This window comes from Felis catus, chromosome F2, assembly GCF_018350175.1.
Source record: "Felis catus isolate Fca126 chromosome F2, F.catus_Fca126_mat1.0, whole genome shotgun sequence".
Classification (NCBI taxonomy): Eukaryota; Metazoa; Chordata; class Mammalia; order Carnivora; family Felidae; genus Felis; species Felis catus.
In genome coordinates, this window is record NC_058385.1 from 54,432,821 (window position 1) to 54,458,026 (window position 25,206).

General features: G+C 36.3%; 1 protein-coding gene across 5 annotated transcripts in view; it reads left to right on the forward strand.

Moving 5' to 3' along the window:
- The window catches only part of PKHD1L1 (PKHD1 like 1), a 158,118-nt gene that overhangs the window by 58,348 nt on the left and 74,564 nt on the right, over positions 1 to 25,206 (forward strand). For 3 of the 5 annotated variants that reach the window (XM_045049585.1, XM_045049586.1, XM_045049583.1), the window contains 18 exons: positions 498 to 662; positions 1,639 to 1,760; positions 3,346 to 3,478; positions 4,188 to 4,383; positions 6,465 to 6,607; positions 7,252 to 7,356; positions 8,067 to 8,255; positions 9,082 to 9,252; positions 10,280 to 10,503; positions 11,531 to 12,515; positions 15,561 to 15,809; positions 16,464 to 16,613; positions 18,529 to 18,703; positions 19,679 to 19,841; positions 20,742 to 20,898; positions 22,594 to 22,673; positions 23,116 to 23,245; positions 24,556 to 24,685. In XM_045049585.1, the coding sequence (XP_044905520.1) occupies positions 498 to 662; positions 1,639 to 1,760; positions 3,346 to 3,478; positions 4,188 to 4,383; positions 6,465 to 6,607; positions 7,252 to 7,356; positions 8,067 to 8,255; positions 9,082 to 9,252; positions 10,280 to 10,503; positions 11,531 to 12,515; positions 15,561 to 15,809; positions 16,464 to 16,613; positions 18,529 to 18,703; positions 19,679 to 19,841; positions 20,742 to 20,898; positions 22,594 to 22,673; positions 23,116 to 23,245; positions 24,556 to 24,685 (3,667 nt within the window). The remainder of the gene's footprint in view (positions 1 to 497; positions 663 to 1,638; positions 1,761 to 3,345; positions 3,479 to 4,187; positions 4,384 to 6,464; positions 6,608 to 7,251; positions 7,357 to 8,066; positions 8,256 to 9,081; positions 9,253 to 10,279; positions 10,504 to 11,530; positions 12,516 to 15,560; positions 15,810 to 16,463; positions 16,614 to 18,528; positions 18,704 to 19,678; positions 19,842 to 20,741; positions 20,899 to 22,593; positions 22,674 to 23,115; positions 23,246 to 24,555; positions 24,686 to 25,206) is intronic. The other 2 variants (XM_023248273.2, XM_045049584.1) reach the window with 1 other exon arrangement.

Consider the following 25,206-nt stretch of genomic DNA (forward strand, 5'->3'; position numbering starts at 1 on the left):
CTATGCATTCTTGAGATCTAAGTCAGTAATGCATCTGTATTACAAATGTGCATATATTGTTCTGAATGAAGTGTGAAGGATAGATTTTCATTTAGTTTTTGATCACCTTTCTTGATGAAACCTGATATTTTACTTAACATAAATCACATATTGGACCAACAATTTTAGAATTATTGATATAAATGATTTTCCAGATTAGGATTTTAAAATTACTAGTACAATAATCCCCTCCCACTTTTGGGGGGCCACAGTAGAAATCAGGAGTAAATTGTTCACTTTGCTTTTATTATTATTTCACCTACCTTTTTCTAACAGTGTCTGAGTCATAACATCAGATAGTTTGTAAAAACTTTCGCCCCATTCGTATATGAGTAGTTTTCCTCAGATATATTTCTTGGGATAAAAAATGAAGCTATTTATATTTGCAAATGTAAACTTTCAGTAATTTTATCTTACAAAAACATTTGTTTTATCATGTTTTTCTTTTGTTTCACAAGAAAATGAGATCAAGTGCCGGATTCTGAATGGCAGTGCTGGACATTTCCCAGTTGCTGTGTCCATAGCCGATGTTGGACTAGCACGGAACATAGAGGGTGAGGTACTCTACTTCATTTATCAGAATCAGATCTCACACATCTGGCCTGCTTCTGGGAGCCTGGCAGGTAATAGTTAATTGTTCTAAACAAAGAAAATTGCATACATTTCCATCATTTCGTTGTACTGTTTCTAGAACAGGGTGGAGGGAGAGGAACCCAAAGCCCCCTCATATAGAACAAAGGAGGCTCCCCTTTTGGAAAGCACAGTAATTAAATGGCTGACTAATTCTTTTGTTTCTTATGAAGCACAAGTCAGGGTGACTGCTTATACTTACATCTTAGGTTATTGAATTAATATCATCAATTATTACATGTTTCTATAACAAGCTCATCAATTATGTCAAGATAAGATTTATTAGTTATTATTCTGCTTACCAGCTGCTCCATTTGTAACCACAGTCTCAATGGAGCTACTTGACCCAGAAAAAGTTCCAGGAACAAATCGGGGAAAGGAAGTCTGACACAGAAGATGAAAAAAAAATAACACATTTTTCCTGTCCTGCTTCATTTCCCTTAGTTTGGGATTTTTGCCTTGGTCTTGATCCTTTTGGTGTGTTTTGTGTTTTTATTTCACTTTATTTTATTTTTATTTTGTTGGGATTATTTCTGAGTTTCCCTTTTACTTAGCGATAATAAAATTTGGGATTTGGTAAGAGTCTTAGTTGACTTTAATTTCATTGAGAGTCTTAATTCACTTTCAGAACACAAAATGGTTGAACATATAAAACCAGCATAATTTCTCTTTAGGATGAAGAAGACACTATAGAAAATAGCAGTTGATAGTAATGCCCCAAAACAGATGTTGGTTTGCAAATCTGTTATTTCATTAAATCACTTAGCCTAGTTTCCTTTATGGTTCCGGACTTCAGAGCTCAGGCTGTACTATGTGGCAGTGATTACACACACTGAGCCTAGTCCTTGATCTATTTGACGACCCATCCATTGGATGATAAGAAAATCCTTGAAGGATGAGTTAGATTCTTGCCAAAGTTTCCTTTTGGTATTGTTGACCTGTTATTGTTGTTGTCATTTCCTTATGAAGGTGGTACTCTTTTGACTCTGTCTGGATTTGGTTTTAATGAAAATTCAAAGGTGTTAGTTGGAAATGAAACCTGCAATGTGATTGAAGGGGATTTGAATAAGATAACCTGCAGAACACCAAAAGTAAGACATCTGATTTTAGTTATTTTTTTTTCTGAAAACTAATGAATTAAGGGACATCTCAGGAGAAGTTTAAACAAGTGACATATTTACCTAGGAACTGCAGCATTATAGTAACGTTCCTTCACAATTATTTCTTCAACATCTTTCTGCTAAGATCCAAATAGGAAGTATTATATCCACATTCTAGATACCTAACATTTAGAAAGACAGACAGAGAAACCAATACTAAACAGTGTGTTCGATTTGAAATAATAGAAGTAGAAACAAACTGGGGGTGCCTGGGTGGCTCAGTCCGTTAAGCGTCCGACTTTGGCTTACAGTTTGTGTGTTCAAGTCCCACGTCAGGCTCTGTGCTGACAGCTCAGAGCCTGGAGCCTACTTCAGATTCTGTGTCTCCATCTCTCTGGCCCTCCCCCACTTGCACTCTGTCTGTCTCTCAAAAATGAATAAATGTCAAAAAAAATTTTTAAAAAGAAGTAAAACAAAGTAAAAATAAAATAGAGCGAGGAGAGGCTGTCAGAAGAGTTTCACAGAAAAATAGATGGCCTATCAGAGCTTGAAGGATGAAAGAGAGTTGATCAGGTAAATCTAAGTATGAAAGAACCTTAGCACTAACAGTCTAAAAAAATTCAGAGAAGCAAATCTTTTGCTTTTTTTAAGGACTATATATTTTAAATGTGTTAAAGTTTCAGTTTGTTGATAATAAATAAATACATAAATCTAATACCAAAAAAACACCCCCATGTGAAGTTCCTTGTGGAATATTGCATCTTAGCACTAAATTGTTGTTCTTTCTCTTAAAAAATAGTGTTTAAATTTAAACCAAGACTCTTGTTTGTTTATTATGTGCACAAAGATGCTGAATATGGTAATTAACATTAAAAAAATTTAGCAGACTAAGTGGGGGTATTATGTAGTTGAAATCTATAGGAAGAGTAAATTAGAGCATGTGTTGGACCGAATGATGATGAGAACCTGGAGGATAGGGTAAGTGAAAACATTGTTTAGATTTTCTGTTTCAGCTAAAGGCTGAGTGCGCATTAAGCAAATACTGTGTGCTGGAAAAACTGTTTTTCCTAATTGGGAAATCTGTAGGTCCTCTATCAGTGAGAACACCAAATGTTTTTCTTAGGGGTCCAAGTATTCGTCTTGGATTGTGAATCCAAGTCAGCAAAAGATATAATAATGTGATTTGTCAATGAAGAGGAATAGATTACATGAGTGTATTTTAAGAGCAAAATGTCAAAACTTTTAGTATCTTATGCTTTATTAATTTAAAAGAGTCACTTATCCAGGGCATCTTAACTATATTGCAGAGCCCTTAGGAATCCAGTAATATAGATACATTTAAGTTGGTCATAACCTCCCTCAAACCAGTACATCATATACCTTTATCTAAAACATTAAAACACGTAGCCTGCATTTGACACCACAGCTCTCTAAATATCTGAAAATTGATTCTGATTCACAACTTTGAAACAAAACATCTTCAGCAGTTTATTTTGAATGGTTCTAGTTGTTTTTAGCCATCAAATTTCTTCATCTCAACATTGAATATTTTCTAATTTTTTTCTTCTTATTTCAGAGAACTGAGGGTACAGTTGATATTTCAGTTATTACCAATGGATTTCAAGCCTCAGCAAAGGATGCTTATAGTTATAACTGTTTGCAGACTCCGGTTATAACTGATTTTAGTCCAAAAGTACGAACAATACTAGGTAAGGAAAACTTTAATGAGATCAGTCATTTGACATGTGCATGAAAGATATATATGTATATGTAAGATGCATGTTTGTAAGATATATATACATACGTCATCACACATACATATACATCACATATATAAATGTAAACTCTTTCTAGAAAGGTTTTTGAAGTATAGTTTCTCCTGCAATTTTTTTTATTGTTTATTTGTTTTCGAGAGAGAGAGAGGGAAATCGAGCACACATGAGGGTGGGGTAGAGAGAGGGGGATACAGAGGATCCAAAGAAGACTGTGTGCTGACAGCAAAAAGCTCAATGCAGGGCTCAAACTCAGGAACTGCAAGATCATGACCTCAGCTGAAGTCGGACACTTAACCAACCAACTGGGCCACCCAGTTCTTTCTTAAAGCAAAACCAGCCACAAGTTCTATTAGTCTATTTATTATTTCACTTTGAACATGTGTGATAAGGAGAAAAATATTAAGTTTTTTAGAAAGTACTTTGCCATCTTTTTTTTCCTCTGTGAAACAATTAGATATGAATTTTATCTCCATATGGCAGATATCAATTCTTGCACTGATTTTTCTTTTGCCTCTGCAAGCGTTAGGATTTCCTAAATCTGATGAAAGATAAGAAATGAGTTCATTTACTTAATATGCAAATTTTATGCCACATAATAAGTGGAATCTTCTTCTAAAACTTCTATTGTCTTTTAAAATAATAGGAGAAGTTAATTTAACAGTTAAGGGTTATAACTTTGGCAATGAACTCGCACAAAACGTGGAGGTGTATGTTGGAGGAAGACCCTGCCAGATTTTTCACTGGAATTTCACAGATATTAGATGTCTTTTGCCCAAGTTGTCTCCTGGAAAACATGATATCTATGTAGAAGTCAGAAACTGGGGTTTTGCATCAACAAGGTATAGTAATGACCATAAACTCATGGGGTTGTGGGACACATGGGGCTAACAGCTTTGGGATAAGAAAAGAAGTAGCCATTCATCTTCTAATATTTGCAGTTGCTTTCTTCACCCATGTCTATCTCCTTTTGCAAAAGATTCTGAAAATGTAAAGTGCAATACGTGCTTAGTTTTGAGAACAATTCAGATTATGTTGTAGGATTCTCTGTAGAACTAGATTTGTGTATATATCACATATTTTCATTCATTCTGGAAATACTTACCGAGCAGTTAGTTACTTGTTCAGTGCTGAATTCACAGTGCAGAATAAGAGGGGCATGTCCTCTGCCATTAATAATACCCACAATTTTGTTGGGGAGGCAGATTTCAAACACATTACATCAATAACTTAATTATAAGTATGAAAGAGGCTATGAATAAGAGGTTGCAGGTCTGTAAGAGCATATAGTAGAGAGCACTGACTTTTCCTGAGGGACAGGAAAGCATTCTCTAGAAGGTGACAATTAAGCCAAGAAATGGGTAGGAGCTGACCATCTGAAGGAGAGAATGGAGAGAATCTTTCTCCAGCTTTTTCCTGTAGGTAACTTCTCACTATTTTCTTCCTGGAAGCTGTTTGTTAAAATTTTGAAGTAAAATTTCAGTGCTGGCCTAAGGAAAGTACTGGTTTAGATACTTAGAAAAAGAGAAAACTAAAATTTAGGAATTAAGAAAAAAGTAGGTAAAGCTGAAGTCAGAATAGGAGGAGAGATTATCGCAGCAGAATCTTGAGGTGAAGGAAGATGAGCAAGAGCAACCACGAATGAACCCCAGAACTACATCCCCACCTTTGATTAACAGGGCAGCTGGTTTGTGCTTTTGGCGTGATGGAGATAATGAATAGAATCGATAGCATACAAAGCTGGGTGTTTCACTGGCAGTTTAAGAAATACCAATCCAGGGGCACCTGGATGGCTCAGTGGGTTGAGCATCCCACTCTTGATTTCAGCTCAGGTCATGATCCCAGGGTCGCGGAATTGAGCCCCGTGTTGGCCTCTGCACTGGGCATGGACCTGCTTAAGATTCTTTCTCTTGCCCTTTGCGCCTCTCCCCCCACCTCTTCCTCAAATAAAAAAATAAAAATAAAAAATAGCAATTCAGTTGCATAGAGGAAGTGAAATAAAAGTTAATACAAAGACTCATTTTACTTATGGTGAGAGCTAGGATGTAGGAGTCTACTTCTATGTATCAGGTCAGAACAGCATGACCTCCTCGGAGACACATCGTCTGTAACAATGCAAAACAAATTTAAAACTCTCATTGAAATAGTGGGAAGGGAGATCATGACAAGTTTCCAACATATATAGAGTAATAAATTCAAATTAGTTGCATACAACTTTTATTTCTTTTTAAAAATTTTTTTATATGTTTAATTTTTGAGAGAGAGAGAGCATGAGCAGGAGAGGGGCAGAGAGAGAGGAGACAGAATATGAAGCAGGCACTGTGCTGACAGCTCAGAGCCTGACATAGGGCTCAAACCCACCAATGGTGAGATCATGACCTGAGCCAAAGTCAATGCTTAACCAATTGAGCCACTCAGGAGCCCTATTTCTTAAATGAAATGTATGGAATTTCATTTCTATACTCTTACAGATCATGAATGCTGCCTTTATGTTTTACTGTAATGAATATGTAAAATATTTTAAAGGATAGCATATATTTCTTGTGACCTCAGTTCTCATAACCATATTTATTTCACAATATTTTAAGTTCCTCCATATGAAATTATTCTGCCATGGGATTTTCAGAAAACTAATTTTCATTGTTAGGGAAAAACTATTATTATATACATTATGATTATATATATATAGTATGTTGTTACATGTTATATGATTATATTATTATTATATATATACACACATACATACAAACCATCCAACAAAATTAAAGCCATGATAATTATCAGATTATCTAGTTTGAAAAAGTAATGTCTAATTAAATATTCAACTTCTTCCTCCTTTGAAATGAGTCATATTCTAATGAGAGTTTAGCAACAGGACGCCATGGAAAAGTCACTGAAACATCTACCAATTTTTCTTTTGCAGAGATAAGTTAAATGCTTCTATACAGTATATTTTGGAAGTGACCACCATGTTTCCACAGAGAGGCTCTTTATATGGTGGAACTGAAGTCACTATTATGGGCGTGGGGTTCAGCACAATACCGACTGAGAACACTGTGTTCTTAGGTAAGAGTCTTATCCTCACCAAAGAGCGTTATCCCTTTTTCTCACTGTAAAGGATGTGCTTATAGGTGCTGAGTTATTACACAAATACTGTTCAATCATGGAAACGTTATTTTTCTATTAGTGTATAAAAAGTTAAGTGTGGTTAAGGTAGTAAAGAGAAATTGAGTAACTTTTTTAATTTTAATAAATATTTTACATTTGATGCATATAAAACACTTTAAAAAGTTAAGGTCTCTGGGGGCGCCTGGGTGGCTCAGTCGGTTAAGCCTCCGACTTCAGCTCAGGTCATGATCTCGCAGTCTGTGAGTTCGAGCCCCACGTCGGGCTCTGGGCTGATGGCTCGGAGCCTGGAGCCTGCTTCCAATTCTGTGTCTCCCTCTCTCTCTGCCCCTCCCCCGTTCATGCTCTGTCTCTGTCTCAAAAATAAATAAACATTAAAAAAAAAAAAAAAAAAAAAAAAAGTTAAGGTCTCTGTTGTAAAAATAATCAGTACGCAAACATGATAACTATCAGAAAAATATCAAAGATCCTGCTACATAATGTGGAGTTTTTGTGGCGCCTTTACTGTTTACTACTTATACTTCATTTCTATATTTTACAAAAAATGTTTGAGAAAAAATTTCCCCCATCTTTTTTCTTTCTAGGGTCCTTCCATTGCAGTGTGATTTCATCATCAGAAAATGTCATAAAATGTATTCTTCATTCAACAGGGAATACATTTAGGATTACCAACAGTGGAGAAGATTCAGGTATCAGCCAACATTTGTATATTGTAAATAATGGAAGCAATTTACCCTGATATTGATTTTATTTTCATTTATTTAATACTTCAAAGTATTCAGAGAATAAATATTGCTATTTCTTTCTATAATTGTATAGACAGTAATTTGTCTATACTTTCTCTCTTTGACATAGGGGGCTACATATAGAATGAGCCAGTGGTAGACTTGAGTCTAAAACGCTAGACTACAATTGCCAAGATGAGGAATCGCCATTCGATTTTATTGCAGTCCCAAACCTACTGAGTGTCTGTTGTTTGTTATTGGTCATAGGTCCCTAAATAAATATTCAAATTGACGTTATATAGATTTCGCATGCCTCTATGCCTGAGAAAATTATGTTTAAAAAATTGACCATAGCTTTAAAAAAATATTCCATGTGACATTTCTGAACAACTTGTTATTGACTTTCTGATTTTTTTCAAACTGTTTCTTGATCATCAGTTTTGGAGGTGAGTGGCTTATTTTTTTCCTTAGCTTCTCATGATCATACTTTCCATTATTTCTGTTTATTTTTGTTACATGTTTAAATTATGCACATAAAAAATTTAGGATGTTAGCCTAAAAGAGTTTTTTGCTAGTAGCTGTACAAAAATGCAATATTTGCAAAGATAATTATTGAGAATTTTTACTCCTTTTCCTTTTTTCTTTTAAAAATGTGTCTCAATTCTTGCTCCTAGTACATGGATTAGGTTATGCCTGGTCACCATCAGTCTTAAATGTATCTGTGGGAGACACAGTGACATGGCATTGGCAAACACATCCATTTCTCAGGGGAATAGGATACAGGGTATTCTCTGTATCCAGTCCTGGAAGTGTAATTTATGATGGCAAAGGATTTATGAATGGAAGAGAAAAATCTGCATCAGGTATGTTTCCACTTTGTTGAATTTTGTGTTATGTTTCTTTTTCCTAGATATAATAAAAGGATATTGTTTATATTTAAAATACTTTTGTATAAATAATGTGTATAAATACACAAATGATTTATTTGACATTGTATTGCTATAGTAAAAATATTAAAAATTTATAAACCTATTATAAGTAAATGTAAGCAATGTATTTTGTATATCAGAGATGATTTCTGATATCAGAAATGTCTTTCTTCATTCTGGAATAACCAACCAATTAAAAAAGTATTGAGATAAGCAAAATACAAAGAAAACTGGAGTATGTTTTAATCACACCAAACTAGTAGCAAGTAACAAACTTCTGTCGATTGGAATCAGCCTTAAAAATCAGTATTTCTCCTAGAACAACTCAGTGTAAAGTGTACTGTTAGACTGCCTGTTTTGTTATATATATATATATATATATATATATATATATATATATATACATATATATATATGTATATATAATCACTTTGAACTTTTTCTCATGAACACAAAGTATTGTTTATTTTTCACTGCATGTTGAGTTTTTCTTTAAAATTTGGTAAGTTATGCCATACTTAATGTGGTTTTCTAGAAAAATTAATGCTGGCTCTTGTCTTCCTGGAATGTAATTTCATTATACAAGATGGTTCTTTTATAACCAGTGAATCATTTTTTTACTACTTCCTGTTGAAATGTCATGTGCATGAAAAATAATAAACCTGTCATCTGCATGTGTGTTTGAATGATCATTTGAAATTTCTTTTTGAGGATGCATTAATTGCTTGTATTTATTACATACAATCTTATTTTATGGCAGGTTCATTTTCTTACCAATTTACTTCACCTGGAATCCATTATTATAGCAGTGGGTATGTTGATGAGTCTCGCTCTATTTTTCTCCAAGGAGTCATTAATGTTTTACCAGCTGAAACCAGGCACATTCCCTTGCACCTGTTTGTGGGTAGCACTGAAGCTACATACGCTCCAGGTAAGAGGGTTAAAGATGGAAACTCTGTTACTCCAGTGACCCAGGGTGTATGTGACCTTTCTGGAGGAGGAGGCTGATGACTAGGTCTAACACTGCTTCTGCCTCTGACCAACCACACGACCTTGAATAAATCTGGACTGTTCTAAGATTGGAATTTGTTCTATAAAATGAGGCCCATGTTAATGTTGTCCTACCATTCTCCCAGAATCCTTGTATGCCTCAAATGAGATGTAGTGTGAAGAAGTTCTGACACTCTGAGAGCACCTGGATGGCTCAGTTGGTTGAGTGTTGGCTCATGTCATGATCCCAGAGTCAAAGTCTCCAGCCCTGCATTGGGTATCACACTGAGTATGGAGCCTGCTTGAGATTCACTCTCTCTTTCTCTCTCTCTCTCTCTGTTTGTCTCCCTCCCTCTGTCCGTCTGCCCCAATCATGCTCTCTCTCTCTCTCTCTCTCTCTCTCTCTAATAAAAAAAAATGGGCCACCTGAGTGCCTCAGTCGGTTAAGCATCCAACTCTTGATTTCGGCTCAGGTCTTGATCTAATAGTTTGTGGTTCCAGCTCCATGTCAGGCTCCGTGCTGACAGTGCAGAGTCTTCTTGGTTTCCCTCTCTCTCTCTTTTCTCTCTCTCTGCCTCTCTGCCACCCACCCCCACTCACACTTTCTCTCTCAAAATAAATAAACTTAAATAAAAAATAAGGTTCTGACCCTCTGTATGTGCCCCAAAATATATTAAGATGTGAAACGATGTTATTGTTTTATTTTCCCTATAGAATCTGGCTTTGGAAACATTGAAAAGGAAATTATTTTTATATTCACTTTTCTCTCTTTACTGCACCATCTTTGTCCAGGTCTTTATTTTAACTTTGTATTGCCTGAGCCCGTCTTGTCACTAAAACAAAAGAAAAGAAAAAGTTTTAATGGAATATAAGCCACCACCATTAAAATAAAGAGTAATGCATTCTGAGAACGGTTCTTGTTTTAGAATATTTATACATGACTTACGGGTAGTTCTTTTTATCTAAAGGACCTGTGAGTTTGCACTTGGGAAGCTCTGGGACAGACTGCCTAGCAACAGAACCCCAGTGTGGCCTGAACAATACTGGGGTTAAAAATTCAGATAGATTGGTCTTTGAGCTTTCAAGTTGTTTTTCACCATCTATAAGCAACATTAGTCCATCTGCTGGAACACTACATGAATTGATAACAATTACTGGATGTGGCTTCAGTAATCTCACATGTGCTAATAAGGTAAGAATATAATGATCTCCTTTTTACTACTGTGTACTCAATAAAAGGAAAATGTTTCATCCATAACCTCATAACGTAATTCCTAACAGCTTTATTGCAATATAATTCATATACCATACAATTCACCCATTGAAAGTGCATAATTCAATAGCTTTTAGTATATTCACAGAATTGTGTATCCATCCCCACACTCAATTTTAGAACATTTTACCTTAACCCTTAGACATTATGCCCAACCTCTCCAACCCTTCTAGCCCCAAACAACCATTATCTATTTTCTGTCTTTATGGATTTCCCTATTCTCGACCTTTCTTATAAATAATTGAATAATGTATAAATAATAGAATGATAATAATAATAAAATAGAATGTATAAATAATAATGTGGTCATTTGTGACCAGCTTTATTCACTTAGTGTAATGTTTTCAAGGTTCTTCAATGTTATATACTATGTTTATCAGTGCTTTGTTCCTTTTTATGGCTGAATAATATCCCATTATATAGTATACACATTGTATTTATCCATTTATCATTTATGGGCATTTAGATTGTTTTCACCTTTTTGGCTATTATGAATAATGTAGCTATGACCATTCGTGTATGGTCATAGTTTTGTTTTTTTTTTTTTTTTAATTTTTTTTTTCAACGTTTATTTATTTTTGGGACAGAGAGAAACAGAGCATGAACGGGGGAGGGGCAGAGAGAGAGGGAGACACAGAATCGGAAACAGGCTCCAGGCTCTGAGCCATCAGCCCAGAGCCTGACGCGGGGCTCGAACTCACGGACCGCGAGATCGTGACCTGGCTGAAGTCGGACGCTTAACCGACTGCGCCACCCAGGCGCCCCCACTATGGTCATAGTTTTAAGATTGATCCGAGAGATGCTTTAATCAGCCCCCTAAATCAGTTTTATGAGGAAAAAAGTTTGCACATGATTAAATTTTTAAAATTCAGTTGCTGTTAATATAAAATTTAAGTTCACTCCAGAGTAATGTATTGACTTGTTTCCATATTCATCTTACTTTCAGGTTACGATTGGTAGCTACCCCTGTATTGTAGAAGAAAGTAGTGATAATTCCATTATTTGTCATATCGACCCTCAAAACTCAATGGACGTTGGCATCAGGGAAATTGTCACATTAACTGTCTACAACCTGGGCACTGCTCTCAACACGCTGTCCAGTGAATCTGATGGGCGTTTTGTACTTTTGCCAAACATCGACATGGTGCTGCCAAATGCAGGATCAACTAGCGGAATGACCAGAGTGACCATAAAAGGCTCTGGATTTGCGGTTTCTTCTGCAGGTGCAGAAGTCTTTATGGGTCATTTGCCATGTAAAGTTCTGTCTGTAAATTACACAGCCATTGAGTGTGAAACATCTCCCGCTCCCCAACAGCTGGTGAAAGTGGATCTTCTAATACATGGAGTGCCTGCCCAGTGTCAGGGGAACTGCAGCTTTTCATACTCAGAAAGTATCACTGCTTTCATAACGAGAATCCTCCCAAACTCCATCAAAGGACCTGGAGAAGTTCTTATTGAAGGAGACGGTTTTGGCACTGCCTTGGAAGACATTGCTGTTTTCATTGGAAACCAACAGGTCAGAGCAATAGATGTTAATGACAATAACATCACCGTGCTGGTGAGTCCTCTCCCAGCTGGAATTCATCCTCTTAGTGTTGTGGTGGGAAGTAAAGGTGTGGCTCTGGGGAACCTTACTGTTAGCAGCCCAGCAGTTGCATCTGTCACACCCACTTCTGGAAGCATTGCTGGTGGAACTCCTTTGGTGATCACAGGAAATGGCTTCTATCCAGGCAACACCACAGTCACTGTTGGGGATGAACCTTGTGAAATTATTTCTGTCAACTCCAGTGAAGTCTTCTGCAGTACCCCGGCAGGGATGGTTGGGAGGGTCGATGTGAAGATCTCCGTTAATACAGTTGCTTATCCACCTCTGTCATTTACATACACCTTGGAGGATACTCCGCTTCTCAGAGAAATTGATCCAAGGACAGGTACTCCAATGCCTTCCTTTTATTGTCTTGATATGATATTATCAGTAATATTTACTAGTGTAGAAATGGAATAATGTTTATCTGTGATTATTAAGATGTGTTCTTAGACAATCCACTTAACTCAGTTAATACATGGGATTTGAGTTCTGTGTAGTTTCCGTTTTGTGATTATTTTTTGCACATTCTTATGATGAAATTTTTAATCAAACTCCAACTTCTATTTTGAAACAAAATCCCCATTAACATGACCTGAATTTCAAAATGAGGAAGAAATAGATGGGTATCTATGAGTTGAATTGATAATTTATGTCATTAATGCTGGTATGGCACAGGAAACAACTGTTAAAATTCAGGGGTAGGTGATCTTACTAAACATTGAGACTTTTTCTATGTATCTTGTTTCCATGAAACTACAATTGAATACTAACTTATTAACTCAACAGAGTTCTTTTTAAGAAGGTAATTGGCCCATTCAGATAGAAAAAATATTATGAAATAAGATTTGCATAATGATTTAGCATAACTCATTTTTCTAAGGTAAGAATAGTTGGAGATGTCTTAATTTTTTTTGTCATTATTCTATGCTGTTTCTGATAATCTTCAAGGTGTTGGAATGCTTATCATCTACATAATGAATTCTGGAGAGGCAGCTATAGTGTAAAGGTGAGAACATGGCCTTGATGCCTAGGTTCAAATCTTGGTTCTTCTAGTTTATAGTAATACAACTTCGGACACATTTTTTTTAAATATTAGTTTCCTTATACATGCAAGTACCTACCTGATAAGGTTAAATAAATTCATTCATAAAATGTAACTTAGAATGGCAACTTTAATAAGAAAATAATTAAATGTTAGCCTTAAAAAAATTTTTTTACCTTTATTTATTTTTGAGAGACAGAGACAGAGCATGAGCAGGGGAGGGGCAGAGAGAGAGGGAGACACAGAATCTGAAGCAGGCTCCAGGCTCTGGGTTGTCAGCACAGAGCCCGACGCGGGGCTCGAACTCACAAACCGCGAGATCATGACCTGAGCCGAAGTTGGACGCTCAACTGACTGAGCCGCCCAGGCACCCCTAAATGTTACCCTTTTAAAAGGCTATTTAAAAATAATCTTTTTAAGTTTGTATTACCAGAAAATGTGCCAGGTTTGGGTAAGATGTATTCTCTCCCTTCAAGAGTTTGCTAGTGAAATTTTCTTTGATACATTAAGTTTTCTCATTTAGGAATTTTTTTTTAAAGTGAACATTAATATAGCAATAACATACATTTCCCCATGTATTTGTAATCATTACAAATGATGAATTGGATATTGGCATGTGTTTGTATTTCTGTGAGCCATTTCTGTTCCATCTTTTTGCCTGAATGTATCCTTCTTTAAAAAAAAAAAAAAAGGTTTATTTAGGGACACCTGCAAGGCTCAGTCGGTTGAGTCTGACTTTGGCTCAGGTCATGATCTCATGGTTCGTGAATTGAAGCCCTGCATCAGACTCTCTGTGGTCAGTGTACAGCCTGCTTCGAATCCTCTGTCTCTCTCTCTCTCTCTGCCCCTCCCCCAGTTGTGCTCTCTCAGAAATAAATAAAACATAAAATAAAAATTAAAAAATTAAAAATAAAGTTTATTTATTGATTTTGAGAGAGAGAGAGAGAGAGAGAGAGAGAGAGAGAGAGAAGGAGAGAGGCAGAGAGAGAGGGAGAGAGAGAATCCCAAGCAGCACAGGGCTCAAACTCTTGGAACCTTGAGATCATGACCTGAGTCAAAATCAAGAGTCAGACTCTTAACATACTGAGCCACCCAGACACCCCTGAATGTCTCTTTCAAGCAATGTATATGAAGTTATGGAACTTGCAGACAAGTGAGAACTGAGCTGCTTTATTTACCAAAGAGATAGGCAATAGATCAAACTTAGAACAACACTTCCATTTGATAGGTGAAAATGCTAGACAAAATTAAAAATTTAAGACTAAAAAATCATTTTTTTGGCTTGTATCTTAAAACTATTCCTAACATGAAAGATCTTATTAATTTCTGTGGTCTTTAAAATGACCATTTAGATGTCAGTGGTCTTTACTATGGTCAGTTATATGGCCATTTTTACCATTACTGCTTGAATTAAAATCAGCCTACTATTTGATGACTCTATGTGTAACAAGTTATGTTGGTTAGTATCTATTCACTTATTCTTTAAATATGAAGGCATTCATTTGGATGAACTATGAAAAATTCCATGTGTTTAATGCCCTTAATGCATTTTTGTGAAAAGGAAGAAGGATTGAAGTACTTTGTTCTATGTGCATTTATTCAAGGCATCAACATTCATCTATAATTCTTAAAATTAATTCCTTGTTTCTGTATTTACTATCTTACCTATCATAATTTGTTTATCAAGTATATATATTGAAAATATTTAAATTAAGAAAAATAATCCATCCTCAAAAGAGTTGCCAATATCAGGAAAGTACTAAAAATAAAAAATTCTAAGCCTCATTCATAAAATATACTCCAACTCACCACCCCTGCTCAGACATTCATACTTTTTTTTATTTTGAGAGAGAGAGAGGGAGAGAGAGAGAGAGAGAAAGCATGATCAGGGGAGGGACAGAGCGAAAGGGAGAGAGAGAGAATTCCAAGCAGGTTCCACACTGTCAGTGCAAAGCCTGACGTGGTTCTTGAATCCATGAAGCACAAGATCATGGCCTAAGCCGAAATCAAGAGTCAGACACTTAACCCACTGAGCCACCCAGGTGCCCCAGACATTCATACTTCTTAATTCTGAATCTTTTTCTTCTCTTTTCCCCTCTTCTGCAGTAGCCTGAATTAACATTAACAATAGCAGAATAACAATGTGCTGGAAAATAATGAATGTTGAGATAATTTATAGTAAATATACTATAGATTATAATATATGGTATAGCCAAACTTTGTATTTTGTTAATGTTTTTTAAGCTTTAAAATACTGGATATTATTTTGTTTATGGAAGTAATTAAGTATATCTTTCAATGCATATATAAGTACTGGATATATTGTTTTCTTTTTTTTTTTTTAAGGTCCACCAGGAACCCAAATTCAAATCACTGGATCTAATTTTGGTATTGATATCTTGGAAATTTCCGTGATGATAAACAACATCCACTGTAATGTAACCATGGTCAATGATAGTGTATTGCAGTGCATCATTGGAGATCATGCTGGTGGCACCTATCCTGTCATGATGCATCATAAGACAAAAGGCTTTGCTGTGTCCACAGTTGTATTTGAGTACCCACTTACTATTCAGAATATTCATCCAAGCCAAGGTAGCCATGAATGTGTAGGAACCTACAAATATTTTATATTGTTTCAGTAAACACTTAATCTTCAGTAAACACTTCAGTAAAAAAATTATTCTTTAAACACTGCTAAGATTTGTAGTTCCTATAACACATTGAAGATAGTTTGGTTTATCCATCAAATAAGCATGTGCATGTATCAATGAATCACTTCAAAATATTCATTTACTGCCTATATTTCTCTTAGTGTTAACATAATTTTATGAAATCATATTTAGACGTCACTGACCTATAATTACGAATACATAAATATTTTTTTCTATTTGAAAATTATTTTAGTGGTTAAAGAAAGTATAATCAATGTACTCTTAATTAAATAGTAATTTTGCATTTATGTTTTGACTACTCTGAAATTCCTTTTGACATCTCTGGTAAATAAAATTTTAGTTCCTAGAAGTAGTTGAAATAAATGACAGGATGTAATGTTTACTCAGTAAAGGTTTTAAATTAATACCATCAAAAGGAATTCTGTTGCATTAATATAATATATACTATATAATTTCAGTTCTAAGAATCATTTCATTTATTATAATTTACTTCCATTTCAGGTTTTGAAATATGTACACAGAGGAGGTTTTCATTTCATTAGCTGTGTTTTTCCCTTTTATTTTTCTTTATTAGGGAGCTTTGGTGGTGGTCAGACCATGACTGTGACAGGCACTGGGTTTAATCCACAGACCTCAACTATATTAGTGTGTGGCTCAGAATGTGCAGTTGACAGGCTTAAATCCGATTGCACAACACTATTGTGTAAAACTCCACATAATAATGGTAAGTAGTCAGAAAAAAGAGTGGCAGTCTCTGAGAAATGGCTAACGTTAAAGAAATCAGAGTCTAAATTTCTTCTAAGATTTGGAGGCAATTGAATCACCTTTATGACTGTCCTCATTTAAAAAATTTCTTTTTAAATTTTTTTTAACGTTTATTCATTTTTGAGAGACAGAGAGAGACAGAGCATGAGTGGGGAAGGGACAGAGAGAGAAGGAGACACAGAAATCGAAGCAGACTCCAGGCTCCGAGCTGTCAGCACAGAGCCCGACATGGGGCTCGAACTCACAAACTGTGAGATCATGACCTGAGCCGACGTTGGACGCTCAACCAACTGAGCCACCCAGGCGCCTCTGACTGTCCTCATTTTAAACAATTTCTGTAGAACTTTGTTTTCTAGGTTTATATGTCTTTCAAGACTCATGACCTTTGGGCTAGATTAAATTGTTTATAATAAATTGTGGTTTTTCAGTTTATCAGGTAAACTGATCATGCCTAATGGAGAACACATTTTTAATTCCTATTGAACTGTTAGATTTCCGTTAAAGAAAGGATAGTATAATGGTTATGAGTGTAAACCGTGGTAATGCATTGCTGAGATTCAAACCCAAGCTGTGTCTTTGGGCAGGTTATTCAACTACTCTGTGCCTCAGTTTCCTCATCTGTAAACTGAGAATAATCACATTTTCCTACTTTATTACTGTAAGGTTTAATAAGTTAATGTATGTAAAGTGGATGGAATGATATCTGAAACATGAGATGTGATTTGCTGTTGTTATTATTATTACTCTTATTTATTTTTATTTGGTGGTTAAGAGCCCGGGCTCCCAGGAGCCCCTGAATTTCATTTTTCCACTTACTGTGTCACCTCAGTTAAGTAACTGAACTCTATTTCAGTTCATGCATCTATTAAGTGGAGATATTATTAACCCTAATTCTTGGGTTATCATATTATTGCGAAGTTTAAACATCTGGTATTTTAAGTACACAACACATTTTAATTATCCAGTGAAATTTAAGATGAAACAAATGGAATGTTCTAGGTGAATAAAAAATATGGTTTATACACATTTAAAAAAATTTAACAAAATTTGAGGAAGTCTTTATAAACATTTTTACTTCTTCTCTGACTTTTTAAAAAATGTTTATTTTCGAGAGAGAGAGAGGGAGACAGAGTCAGACAGAGTCCAAGTGGGGGAGGGGCAAAGAGAGAGGGAGACACAGAATCCAAAGCAGGCTCCAGGCTCTCAGCTGTCAGCACAGAGACAGACATGGGGCTCGAACCCACAAAACATGAGATCATGACCTGAGCCGAAGTTGGACGCTTAACCAACTGAGCCACCCAGGCACCCCTGACTTCTTAAACAAAGAATATTGAAGAAAATATAACACTTTTATGAATGAGCTTATTTATCATTTCAACATCAGTTTATATGCTGATTTTCTTTTTAATGCAACAGTGCTGTCAAGATTTGTCGAGGTTTTGGGGGCTGTCTTGATGCCAGCTCTGCTTCTTTGTACACTTTCGTACCAGGTGTCTGTGTTCTTTCTGCCTCTTAGCTCACTTCCAGCTGTCAGTCCTTGCTGCTCTCAGCCTGTGTGTCTTACCAGTTCTCCCTCCCTTCCTGCTCTGATTTGTGGTGTTGCATCCTCTAGGGCTGGAAACCACAGGGAGGTTTGCAGCATCATCTACAGTAAGAATCTCCAGGAAAGGGTCTAAGGGGTTTTCTCTTTGACTACATGCATGAATTTTGAGGTTTTTTTTTGGCTATTGCTAGAGATCCTTATTAATTGAAAAATAGCCTGTGTATATTGGAAGTGATTACGGGAAAAGGAAGATGTTATTGAAAATGGGAGTTTTGGAAATGAATAAGGGCCTGATGGCAGAACTGTCCTCAGTTCGATCCTCTTCTCATAGGCAGAGGACCTGAGCAAGCTTGTGAAGTGAGTGTGGTCAACGGGAAGGATTTGTCACAGTCCACGACCCCTTTTACGTATGCCATGTCACTGACTCCACTCATCACGGAACTATCTCCCAAGAGAGGCAGTACAGCAGGGGGCACCAGACTTACGATCACGGGATCAGGCTTCAGGTACTGTCTTCACACACACATACATCGGTGTGTATAAGCTCAAGGCATCACTCTTCCTTTCTCCTATGCAAGGACAGTGCTTAAAATACTCACGTAATGTGTACCCATCTGCTCAGAAGTCATGCTTGAGGCACATCCTAGTACTAATAGCCAACATTTATCAACTACTTACTCCATGTCAGGCACCTTCCTACCCCACAGAAACTTCCTGCCTTACCATCTTAGATATTTTTATACCATTTTATGGCTAGGAGACTGAAATTAGGTTAAATAACTTGCCCTAAATCCTAGTCAGACCCCAAGTATAAATCACATCTTGTTATGTTTCCCCCACTATCTCATCACCAACCATGATCTGCTTCACTGAGTTGATGAAACATGTCTTCATACATCATGTCCATTTCATTGTAAGTGGCCGGATTCCTTCTTCCTAAACATATTCATTATTTGGCTCAAATTTATATACTGCACTGTCATTATTCTTCAAGTGGATAAGGCTGACTTCAAAACCACAGATCATTTAAATCATAGAAGGCAATTTTAATTTCTCAAGTATTTAATTTCTCAAGACCTTGGACTTGAATTTTTACATGGATATTAAATTCTGAAGTCTTTGAATTTAGTGAAAATATCACATAAACCAAAGGATCCCTGAAAGTCTCTACCAAAAGTGGCTCTTTAGAGACCAACATGGATTCTTTCAATAAATTGAACCCAGGCAATTTTTCTCCCAGCACTGGAATGCCTGCTAATTTGTACAGCTTTATGTCCTGTCTTCTTAATCTCTGTTTACTTTTTTTAACACATAGTTTGAAGACTTGCTATTGAAAAAAGTGTCAGTCTGCACTTTGATGGATCATAGAGTAAGATCATTATTTTTGCAGTAGTGCGTATCATTAATAGGGTTTGAAAATGTTACCTAGAAATTTGAGGGAAGAAAGTCAATGTTTTGTTTGTCCCCTTTTTTCTTTACAGTGAAAATATGCAGGATGTTCACATCACCATAGCTGAAGCCAAATGTGATGTTGAGTATTCCAACAAGACGTATATCATCTGTGTGACAAATGCCCACACCCCTTCAGGGTGGGCTCCAGTTAACGTCCACATCAGGAGTAATGGCATGGCCAAACTGGTAAAGGTGCTGTTGAGTATAGTACTAATGACAGTAATAGAAAAGTAGAAGAGAAAGGAGAAATAGAAAACATTATGGGAGATGACATAATTGTTAATGGACTTTTTACTCTGTTAATGTCTCCAAAAAATAACTGAAATGTAACTATGCTAAATTTAAAGTAACATGTTTTTGTTGCTTGTTATTAATATTTTATGATTTCAAATTTTTACTTATTCTGGATTGTAGGCTAATTGGTAATTGATTTTTCACTTTATAATTATTGTGAAATAAACCGACAGCTGTGACATCTTTAAAGTAGATTAAACTTGGGGCACTTGAGTGGCTCAGTCAATTAAGTGTCTGACTTCAGCTCATGATCTCACAGTCTGTTAGTTTAAGCCCCGTATGGGACTCTGTGCTGACAGCTCAGAGCCTAGAGCCTGCTTCAGATTCTGTGTCTCCTCTCTCTGCCCCTCCCCTGCTTGTACTCTGTCTCTCTCTCTCTCACAAAAATAAATAAACACTTAAAACTTTTTAAAAAATCGGGTAGGGGCGCCTGGGTGGCTCAGTCAGTTAAGCATCCGACTTCGGCTCAGGTCATGATCTCGCGGTCCGTGAGTTCAAGCCCCGCGTCAGGCTCTGTGCTGACCTCTCAGAGCCTGGAGCCTGTTTCAGATTCTGTGTCTCCCTCTCTCTCTGACCCTCCCCCCCCATTCATGCTCTGTCTCTCTCTGTCTCAAAAATAAATAAATGTTAAAAAAATTAAAAAAAATAAATAAAAATAAAAAATAAAAAAAATCAGGTAGATTATACTTTGTTACTAATGAAAATGTTTCCTGGTTTAGGTTCCTTCTTGTTTGAGAAGTTGAACGAATCACTCTGATAAAACGTTTGTATTTAAAAGCTTCTCATATTTTATTACAGGATGATGCTGACTTCCTGTATGTCGATTCCTGGTCTTCCAACTTCTCATGGGGAGGAAAATCTCCCCCCGAGGAAGGGTCTCTAGTTGTTATTACAAAAGGACAGACAATTTTGCTGGATCAAAATACACCTATTCTGAAAATGTTGCTTATTCAGGGTAAATTTCTGAAAACCTGCTTATTAGATTCTGTCTATGGAATATTTCTGTGAATAAAATTTAGTTAAAACTCATGATTATGATTATTTATAGTGGTATGATGTTTTTAATGCAGTATGGAATACTGTGTTCTTTAAATTGAACATTATAATCCATTTGTGGTATGCTGTTATTTAGTGTGTTGTAACCATAATCTTTTGATGAAATGGAATGGAAAATATCAGAGTGTCTTGCCTTCTTATGGGTAAGCACCTTCTAAAGTTAAATGTTGTTTTGCGAAACAAACAAATGTGCATGTGCCTATGCCTCTCCGCGTGTGGTGAATCACAACAGTAAAAGGTATTTCCCATTCAGAAAAGGACTGGTATAGTGGCCCCCAGGGGTTATAAAATCAGAGAGATTTGCTAAATTCTATACTAAATGACCACCCCAACTCCCACTGGGTGCCAGGTTGTGACTCTCACCTTTGTCTTTCAAACTACTTTCATTGTACTTGGGCTTCTCTCTGCTTCTTGATATTCCATTAGTACAGAGGAGGAAATAACCAGAACTGTTACAACTGCATGTAAAAGCAACAGTATTTGGTGAAAGTAAAATGTTTTGGGCTTTCAGGTATCAGCTTTGCCATAATGGCTTTAGCTGCTCAAAAACCTTTGTGTTTTGTTTTTGTTTTAACTTCCAGGATAATAGTGTGTTTCAAGTATTTGAAGTTATTAACTCTTGGACCTTTGGACAAGGAAAGTTTTACTGTTGACAAATTTACATCAGTCTCATAAAAATATATCTCAGCACATTCTTTAATAATGCTAATCAGGCTATAGGTGTTGCTGGTGCAAATTAGTGGATAGGAGTTCAGAGCTAATGTCAGCATTGTCATGATTTCTATAAAAAGTGCTTTTCTTTCATTTTTAGTTTAATTTAATTTAACTTTTTCTTTTCTTTTCTTTTCTTTTCTTTTCTTTTCTTTTCTTTTCTTTTCTTTTCTTTTCCTTTCTTTTCTTTTTTAGAGAAAGAGAACACAAGCAGAAGAGAGGGGCAGAGGGAGAGAGAAGGAGAATCTTAAGCAGAATACATGCTCAGCATGGAGCCCAGTGCAGGGCTCAATCCCATGACCCTGGGTTCATGACCTGAGCTGAAATCAAGAGCTGGGCGCTCGACTGACTGAGCCACCCATGTACCCCTAATTTTAATTGTTTTTGGCCTTAATTTATATTTTGAAGACTTGTGTTTATAGAACATGTAGCTGCACTATTTAAAAGCATAGAAAATAACAGTGGTCAAAGGAAAATAATCTGTCTAGGGATTTAATTTTCCATCAACTCTTGGGTCTTGTCTGAATTTTTGTATTTTATAGTGCTAAAGAGCTGAAGTTAAAGTGGCGTGCATAGTGATAGCAGATAAGAATAAGAAATTAGGGCTGGCTCAGTCCGTTCAGTGTCTGACTTTGGCTCCGGTCATGATGTCACGGTTTGTGAGTTTGAGCCCTGCATTGGGCTCTCTGCTATCAGCACAGAGCCTGCTTCCTCTGCTCCTTCTCTCTCTGTCCCTGCCCCACTCACGCACATGCCCGCTCTTTCTCTCAAAAATAAATAAACATTAAAAAAAGAATAAGAAATTAAAATTATATGTGTAATTTGATAAATAGCTTTTAATAATAATTTCCTTTGTTATATTTCAAAATTGTATGGTTCACAGGTGGAACTCTAATATTTGATGAAGCTGACATTGAACTCCAGGCAGAAAATATCCTAATTACAGACGGAGGCATTCTTCAGGTATATGAGAGAACCTGATATGGAATCCTTGCTAACCTCTCTCCATCTCTTTGTAAAATACCACTTGTAAAATGGATGGTTAATTATAACAAGCCCTCACAAGTTTATCTTTATGTAGGTCTCCATTACTAGTCTAAAATCCCCTTTTTGGGAAAATGTCTTCCAGAGTGTTCTTGTGCTTTTAATGGGAAGAGAATAGCATACTATCATAGAGCCAAATTTTAAATAGAACAGAAAAAAAATAATAGCTCTGAAATATGGCTAAAGTCAATCAGTATACTTTCCAAAGATCTAACTAGAAAATGTAAGGTTTATCTTCTGGAAGAAAGATACTAACAACCAAGCAATCAATTTCTCAAAAGAAAGGGTTACTTTTTAAGTGGTTAAAACTGTGGATATTGACTTTTAACTTTCCGAATGATGCTTGTGAAATCCCTTGCAGATTGGGACAGAAGCATCCCCGTTTCAACATAGGGCGGTCATTACCTTGCATGGGCACCTGCGATCTCCTGAGCTCCCAGTATATGGCACCAAAACTCTGGCCGTGCGAGAGGGAATCCTGGATCTGCATGGTAGGGCAGCCAAAAGGGCTCAGGGAATTGGTCCAGGAGATACTAGCCAGGAAACAAGGGATAACCCTCCTGACAACTCTCTAAAAGAAAACTTGCCAAGCTTCTCCTGTCTTTACATGTCCCCTCTTTGTTCCTCTTTATCTCTGCCCTCCCCTTATCCAGGGCAGGTCAGCCCTTCCTACTACCAAGACTCACAACCCAAGTAACTCCTGGGGACACCGTTCTGGATCTTCTCTACACCGTTCTGCTTCTTTGTATGTGTTCCCACAACACCTTTTGCCTATTTCAGCACCTACCAGAGTACATAGTGATTATTACTGCTTTCATTTGTCTATATACAAAGGCATTAAGTCTGGAAGCAGAAGATTGTAACTTCTAATGTTTGTATTTTAAAATGGGCTCTTTCTAAAATATGTTTATAGTTGTACTTCTATATGACTATATTCTGGAAAATTACCAGCAAATAAAAATGATTATGATCATGTTTGAGGTATCAGGCTTACTTATTTAAAGGAAGCATGGTGTGAATCCTTTTTATGTTAAAGTCTTCTATATTGCAATAATCTGTTTCTTTCATAAATTTAGAATGTATAAACACAATCCCTATTATGATAATAACTGTCACCCTGCATTGTGCTAAATAAATATCCTAATGTAATTTTCAGAAGTTTACACATTTCATTTGTCTCTAGATTATCAATATAAGCAATTTATATCAACAATGGCAAAGGTAATAGGCCTCTGCCTGTTTTAACAATAGTATCAAATCACATTTATATTGTGTTTTTATAAAGATGATTGTTTTAAATGGAGTATATCATTGCAGAAGGATGATTTTTGGTTTTATAGACCCACACATGTTATCATAACGTAACTGTTTCTTTTATAAAGCAAGCATTCTAAATATTTCTTTTTCTTTTTTGAGAAAGGTATAAAATGCCAAGGTAAAAATGAACCTTTCCAAAGTTGACTCAATCCAGGCAAATATGAAAAATACATAAAGCCCTCACTATGCAAGAAAACACGTCTTTAGACATACTCAGTCTGGGGGCACCTGGGTGCCTCAGTTGGTTGAGCATCTGACTTCAACTCAGGTCATGATCTCATGGTCCGTGAGTTCAAGCCCCATGTCAGGCTCTGTGCTGACAGCTCAGAGCCTGGAACCTGCTTTGGATTCTGTGCCTCCCTCTCTCTCTGCCCCTCCCCTGCTTGTGCTTTGTGAATCTTTCTCTTTCTCAAAAATAAATAAACACTGATTTAAAAATTAAAAAAAAAAAGAAAGAAAGACTCAGTTTGTCTGTTGGCTCCAGGTCTGCCTGTTTCTGTGATCTGGACTCGTCTGGCTCATACAGCAAAGGCGGGGGAAAGGACTTTGATTTTACAAGAAGCAGTAACTTGGAAACCAGGCGATAAGATTGTAATCGCAAGCACAGGTCACAGGTATGATGTCTTCTGGACATGATAACTTTGATTTAGAATAGAGATTTTTTTTAACTCTGCAAAAGAGGGATGATCCAGAAGGTCTACAACTATTTGATTTAAATTTGAAACCTCTAATAAAGAAATATAAATAGCCAGGTACGTATTTGCTAAATGTTAACATCAGGTTGAACACCACTGTGTTGTTTTAATTGGTTAATTTCTAATAGGAAAAAGTATAAATTTGAACCTATAAAATGTATACTAATGAAATATTTTAGTTGTTTTTCACAGATAGATTCCCATGTAAGATTTTGCTTGAAAAAAGCATTCTGCTATTAAGTCATTTAAAACCTCTGACTTAGAGCTTTAGCTAAATACATTAATGAATGCAAAAATGTAAACGAGCTGCTTTATTTGGGGTCACCAGAGAACACGGTGTCAGGCTGCTGGGGAACTCTTTCATATCTTACAGTCTTAGCAGTGGTTCCCATGGAGCAAGGTTGTTAGTAATGATTGAAACAAAGAGAAGAAATTATTAC